The sequence below is a fragment of the Trichosurus vulpecula genome, chromosome X (genome assembly GCF_011100635.1).
Source record: "Trichosurus vulpecula isolate mTriVul1 chromosome X, mTriVul1.pri, whole genome shotgun sequence".
Lineage (NCBI taxonomy): Eukaryota > Metazoa > Chordata > Mammalia > Diprotodontia > Phalangeridae > Trichosurus > Trichosurus vulpecula.
Window position 1 is genome coordinate 33,775,478 of NC_050582.1, and position 1,811 is coordinate 33,777,288.

General features: G+C 45.7%; 1 protein-coding gene across 1 annotated transcript; it reads right to left on the reverse strand.

Moving 5' to 3' along the window:
• Nucleotides 1-392: 392 nt before the first annotated feature.
• LOC118832904 (ras-related protein Rab-2A-like) lies at nt 393-1,031 on the reverse strand. Its single transcript, XM_036740297.1, has 2 exons — nt 984-1,031; nt 393-935 (listed from the first exon to the last, which is right to left on the reverse strand). The coding sequence occupies exons 1-2, from the start codon at nt 1,029-1,031 to the stop codon at nt 393-395; spliced, it is 591 nt and encodes a 196-aa protein (XP_036596192.1).
• Between the last annotated feature and the right edge of the window lie 780 nt (nt 1,032-1,811).

Here is a 1,811-nt window from a genome sequence, read left to right on the forward strand (position 1 = left end):
GAGGGGCATAAACCTCTCTGTCTCATCTTTGAAATTATGGTACTGAATTAATGACATCTGATGTCCCATCTAGCTGTAAAGCCAAGATCTTACAAATATCAAGTCAGCAGAGGTGTTTGGAAAACTTGCTAAATGAACTGGTATCATACTCAGGTGACTTCTAGTGTGGAATATATTTCGAGGACATGAGACATTTAGAATGATCCTATCAGCCAATTAAACCTATATGGATACAATTTCCTTTAAGTTAATTTTTATTCAAAGTTGCATGAAAAGTTTAAGGAGAAAGTAGTTGTTCCAGAATTTTAAGGCTAGAGTCTTTATGCCACAGAGTCACTTCATAAATCGTTACACTTGGTAGAGACGATTTGGGTGGCACAGCCCAGATCCACTTAACAGCAACTTCTCCCAGAGTGTTGTATTCCCTGGTTCCCTGCGTGCAGAACAGTAGTCAGGGAATTGTGAGGCCCTATTTTAATGCTGCTGTTCTCATTACACGTGTCAAAGGCTCCTTCTTGGATCTTCTCATAAATCCCCCTGGCTGTATTGATGAAGGCTGCCTCTACATTTGATGATGTCTTTGCTGAGGTTTCCAAGAAGATAAGTCCATGTTCTTGGGCAAAGGCTTCTCCTTCTTCTGTTGTTACTTCTCGTTGGACATCCAGATCACTCTTGTTACCAATCAGCATGATGACAGTTTTGGAGCTGGAATGCTGACGGGTATCACGCAGCCAAGTCCTCAGGTGAGTGAAGGTATCTCTTCGGGTGATATCATACACCAGCAGAGCCCCGGCGGCTCTCCGGTAATAGGATCTTGTGATAGAATGGAAAGATTCTTGCCCAGCTGTATCCCAGATCTGGAGCTTGATTTGCTTGCCATCGACGGATACGAGGCGGGACCCAAACTCCACACCGATGGTCAGGTCGTGCACAGCCTGGAACCTCTTGTCAATGAATTGCAGCAACAGGCACGATTTGCCCACCCCTGTATCGCCAATGATGATATACTTGAATACATAGGCATATGCCATGGTGACATCTACCCTTGGCTACAGCTTCTGTCAAGTTAATTGGTATATGGTTAGAAATTCTTTTCAACTTTAGCTCTGTCTATTCCTCCCCCAGTTGCCCTCCCCTCTAGACATTCCTAAGTATGTTGTTCAGTTGTTACCAACTCCAGGTGACCCCGTGGATTACCATGGGGTTTTCTTGGCAAAGGTACTAGAGTGGTTTGCCATTTCTTTCTCCAGTGTTCCTTGAACTCTGATTTTCCTGACTCCAGGCAACTTAGCTGTATACATTCCTAAGTATGGCCCCCCTCCAACATAGGATTGAGGCAGAAATTCACTTGTTTAGGGACCCTCTTCTGACTTTTTGGCTCAACCTCTTCCTATCTTAGCCACTCCCTTCCCTTCCCCCCTCCACCCCCAGCATTCCTGGTAGTATAGTCCCTCTACAATCAAGAATAAAGCCAGAACCACAAGTAGTTAGGAACTCAGATTTAACTAAGCCTCTTAGCTACACCTCTTCCTCCCACCCCCCCCACCCCATCCCTCAGCTAGAGGTTACCAAACAACAGGGATTCCACAACAGAGCTAGTTGTGTGGCTCCCACAAGGTTAATGAAACCTCTTCTGGCTTTAGCTCTACCTCTTCCTGCCCCAGCTAGGTACTCAAAGGAACAGCACTCCCACAGGAAATATGTGAGAATGCAAGGTAATGGATGGAAGCTGTGCCTCCCTCCCTAACTATAACCTTCCCCAGTTACCCCTCAGCTAATAGCAATCCCTCCTCACCCACCAGCCCTTAGTA